The following is a 5,000-nucleotide window of genomic DNA, read 5'->3' on the forward strand; positions in this document are numbered from 1 at the left end:
CCATAGAGATAGAGACACTTTCGAAAAAAAAGACAAAGTCAAATGTAATCAATTTTATTCTATTAACTCGAAAACAAAACACTATTCTATACATTACCTAAAGTATATACTATACAACTATAATTAAATTAAGAAAATACATTTAAAATGTTAGTAATATTAAATAATAATAATTAAAATGTAATTTTTTAGATGGCTAATATTGACTTGCATATCCAAGCGAACACATCGATTTGCTGTGCTTGTGGCAGAAAGTTTAAGAGCGATACCAAAGGAAAAAAGATCAGAACATTTCCTGCACGAGTAGACCTGAAAACAGATGCCAACTCTCCTTTTAAATATAACCATGACTGTTATCCCCATTTTATTTGTTGTACCTGTAACATTAATTCTTACAAAGGGGGCTGTAAACTTCTTTTTAATATTCGTCAACATAACAATGTGTCATGTGTTTCATGCTTTCTGTTTCAAGAACAAAGTTATCCGTATATGAGACTAAAAAAACCAGTCATCATCGAATCGCCAACCATAAATTGTATGCAACATGATCACAGAAAATTTGAATTAAACACTCCCAATGATGTCTACATGTGTCTTATTTGCAACCATATTTTATGTCCTGATTATCTAGTTACAACATGTGGTCACAGTTTTTGTCTGGAATGTGTTAATGCAATATTTTTTAGTGTACTTCGCAAACAAGTTCCATGTTTTTCTTGTGGCACAAACCTCCAACAATCAAACTTTGTGTTTCCACAAACATTGGCAAAGAAAGCGTTGCTCGACGCTGAAGTTCATTGTTCTACATGCCAATTATCAACACCATATGGTAGAACAACCAACCATAAATGCATTCCAAATGCAAAAATTCTTCAGGAACATCAGGAGTTAGAATCAATGACGCAATCAATTACACACGTGATCAATAACTCGACTGAAATTCATAAATGCGTTCAAAGATTATCAGACACCGTACTCCTGAAGAATCTTGAGGTCAATAAAGGCCAACACAAAATCTACACACAAGGAAGGGTAAGAATAAATTGATCTCAAATCTTTATATAGTTTTAACTTGAAAAATGGTTAGAACATCTGCATTCTAATCTTGGTTTTTGACGACTTTTTCTAGGTCGCTATCCATGCTTATTCTGCACATTAAAAAATGATGAAATCAAAGAAGGAAAACATCCCATTTCAAATTATTTAATTTAGGCGGTTTAGTATTAATGTTCTGTGCCTGTTGGTGTTTATATACTATATGTAATGTTATTCCAATTGAATTCCTGCAATAATATTCATTACATAAATTGTGGTTATTTCTAACAGCCAAGAAAGGTTGCTCTGATCACAAATTCAACCTTTAAAAGTTCAGAGGTTACCAAAAAAACCCTTCAAAAAAGAAATCGCGAAATTTCCAGCCTGACAAACAAAATCACCAATGACGACTCAAGTATCCATCGCATAAAAAACATTCAAGATGCAACTCCAGACGAATTGAGGCAGGCAGGCCTAGATTTACCAGCAATGTCAACGGATAAAGCCCTTGCGATGATTACTGACTGCAACATTACGTGGGAGCAGTTAAGAAAAATTAAACGGTAAGTATGCATGTATTTCAAATACCGGGTGGTTGAGAATTCATTCTGTGCCTGTGATGTAATTCAGCATTTAGCAACAAATTTAGGCAACTTCTTACTTGTTATATACGTCTTATTAAATAACTTCAGATACAGCGCTGGTAGTTCCATACCGTCTGAACGACAAATTCGCAAAAGACAAGGTGAACTTATAGATGATAGATTCATTGCAACATCGTTAAAGCTGATGACGAAATCCACACGAACTGACAAAATGCGTTTAGATGACTGTGCTGTTGTGTGGCTTAACGATGTTCAAGGAACAATCATCAATCATCTGGAACAGCATCTTGAGTAAGTATTACATCTAGTGGAAATGACTTAGTACATTCAATCTGAAAACAGTAAAAAAAAAAAGCACATTATTTTTTTCACAGGCTAAATAACATTGATCCATTTAATGGCGAAATCTGGTTAAAGTTTGGGGGTGATCAAGGAGGAGGATCAACTAAATTTGAGGTTCAAATTTTAAACGTCCGAAATCCTAATGCTACAAGAAATGTAATTGTAGTCCTCATATTTGAAGGTCCCGACTGCATGTTCAACATACAGGAAACATTACCAAATGTGTCACATGCAGTACTAGAGATGAATGGCCTAAAATGGAGGTACATAATGCTCGTTTTATAATTATTGAGTTTCATTGTTAAAAATTGTAAAAAATGTTCATTCTTGTATTGTTTTAAATTTTTTGTTTACATATTATACAGAGGGTACACAATACGACTTTTTGGTTTCGGTGATTATGCCTACCTCACCAAGTTGTATGGACTCATTGGACCAAATGGTAAGTACAGGTACACTTACTTACAAAAACAGTCTCCCGTAACACACACACAAGATAATAAAAAATAGAAATATTGCATTTGTCTAGGTCGCTATCCATGCTTATTCTGCACATTAAAAAATGATGAAATAAAAGAAGGAAAACATCCCATAGAAAGTAGGACCATTCATCAAATTAAGGAAGACTATGCGAAATTTAAAGCAGATGGCATGAGAAGAGAGAGGGCCAAAGAAATGTCAAGATGTATTGTTATGGCACCATTGATGGAAATACCCATTGACCATGTAAGATTTTATTGTTATTTGATCAACTTTTCTTATTTGAATACAAGGACAGCTTTACTTACAAATGCATCATGATTTTATATAGGTTTCTGTTCCATCTTTGCACATTTCACTGGGTATTTTCAAGAAATTATATGAAATGTTGGAGGCTGCTGCCCATGAAATTGATGCCATTATCTTTAGGTCGCAACTACAGATTGCAGAAGCCAATGACGATGATGATGATGATAAACTATTCAAAGAATCTGAATTTGGAAAAAAGATAAAAGAAGAAATGGATGAACAAGCAGGTAAATAGGAGGTCCTGTAATTTGTTTTGATGCCAACATTTATGTTTCTTAATTTTACACTTTACCAATTTAAAAATTCCATTACAGAACTAAGAAAGAAAAAACAAACAATCGAACAAACAATCGAGGAAATGGAAGACCAGCTTCCATTAAGCTTCTACAATGGAAGTGACCGAGCTGACATTGATAAAGAAATAAGGAAAATAATGAAAGCCAAGGAAGCTATTGTCAATATTGTATGTACAGTATAATAATAATAATAATATTTTTATAGCGCACATACCACTCAAGAGTGCTCAAGGCTTCACGATCTCCATTGGCGTTACATCTCTGTTGATCCCCGTAACTTTTAAAGATAGACAATAAAAAATGACCGGAAATCATGATACTTTGTCCCTCAGTATGATACTGCACTAAAAAAATAACAATATTTAGGTTTATTGATATATAAAATACGATATTGAAATTAATAAACATAAAAACTAAAAAGGTTTTACCTCCAATAGGAACAGCAGATGACAACGGAATTAGCTTTTGGAACTGGACCTATTGTTACCGCTCTTGATAATTTTCTGAAGGAAAACAAAATACAGAGACAGCAATTCCATGGCAAGGCCTTTAATGGCAACCATGTGCATAAAGGCTTACAGGTACATTTTGTTTAGTTTTGTTATTTACAGGTTAAGTAATCACAACAAAATATAAGGATTACCAACAAATTCTATTTTTGTTTCTTTATAGGTCCCAGTCATCCAACAGTTATTCAACATTCCGAAAAAAGTTGTTCAGGAAAGTCAACTGCAAGACAGAGTTGGAATTGCAAAAATCAAACTTGTTGATGGCAAATTAAATAACCTAGATACTTGCAGAGATCTCTTTCTTCTGTATGGGGATTGCCACAACAATATGAACCACTGTAGGAAGATGAGCATGAAGGAAATTAAGTGTCTTGGTAAGTATAAACAAGTAAGTAAAATGACTATTTAAAACTGAATTAGGACTGAATGATTGAATAAACTGTTACCATATACAGACATGAAGATCAAGAAATTCATGACGGCTTACCGATCAGTATCCACTCTGGTTTCACCAAAACTCCACATGTTGGAATTCCATGTGGTTGAACAACTCTGCAGGTGGAATTATGGTCTGGGCCTCTTAGGAGAGCAGGGTGGAGAAGGCATTCATGCGGTTTTTAATAAACGTAGAAGGTTTGTCAGTGGAATGCCGGATAAGGTGAAGCAGAACCTGTCCATAATGAAGAGTCACTTCACTGGAACAATTCCAATTATCCAGAATGAGGTCGAGCAGCCGAAGCGTAGAAAAACAACATTGGGTAAGAAATTGTTAATGTTAGTCATACATGTAAATAAACATAAAATATATAACATACATGTAGAATTAAAATGACTTTTTTCTTTCTTACTTTCAGGTGCAGAAGAGTGAGCTTTTGGTTCAGATGTGAGACCAGTGTGGTCGGTCATCTACACCTGGTATCGCCAGGTTGCGGTAGGGTTTTAATAATAAAACCCTAACGGAACCCTAACGGGTCCCTACCTGGCGATACCGGGCCTTTTTTGGTCATAAAATGTAAGAACTTCGCAGGGATCATAGTTCTGATTAGCATGACCTACTGTGGTTGATGTTTTAGTGCAATCTGAAAAAAAAAAATTACAAATGTTATAGTTTATAGTTATACTGAAGTGCATTCTATGCCTGCGACAAAAGAAATTTTGTTGTATTGTATTTGAAAAGAATATAAATGACTAGGGCCTAGGCCCAAGGTCAAATGAATATGTTTGTTTTATATATTATTGTTCGGACCTTTAAATTATTTCATTACTAGGCCTACTACGGGCCCCTACCTGGCGATATCGTGGTTATTAGCATGAACCACTGTGGTTTATTATTTTATTACAAACTAGGCCTAGGCTAGGCCTACATAAAACATACATACTTTCTAACAGTCCACTAGAACTGAGTTGTAACATATCAACTTTAA

At 34.5% G+C, this 5,000-nt stretch overlaps 2 protein-coding genes across 2 annotated transcripts; both read left to right on the plus strand.

Annotated features, from left to right (window-relative positions):
• The first annotated feature begins 192 nt into the window (after positions 1-192).
• LOC144852263 (uncharacterized) lies at positions 193-3,006 on the plus strand. The gene is made up of 7 exons (XM_078710043.1): positions 193-1,032; positions 1,327-1,598; positions 1,728-1,931; positions 2,015-2,245; positions 2,348-2,424; positions 2,512-2,708; positions 2,794-3,006. The coding sequence occupies exons 1-7, from the start codon at positions 193-195 to the stop codon at positions 3,004-3,006; spliced, it is 2,034 nt and encodes a 677-aa protein (XP_078566169.1).
• Positions 3,007-4,033: 1,027 nt separating this feature from the next.
• LOC144852315 (uncharacterized) lies at positions 4,034-4,444 on the plus strand. The gene is made up of 2 exons (XM_078710098.1): positions 4,034-4,334; positions 4,431-4,444. Exons 1-2 carry the CDS (start codon positions 4,034-4,036, stop codon positions 4,442-4,444), a joined length of 315 nt encoding a protein of 104 aa, XP_078566224.1.
• Positions 4,445-5,000: the final 556 nt, after the last annotated feature.

This window comes from Antedon bifida, chromosome 1 (assembly GCF_963402885.1).
Source record: "Antedon bifida chromosome 1, ecAntBifi1.1, whole genome shotgun sequence".
Taxonomy (NCBI): domain Eukaryota; kingdom Metazoa; phylum Echinodermata; class Crinoidea; order Comatulida; family Antedonidae; genus Antedon; species Antedon bifida.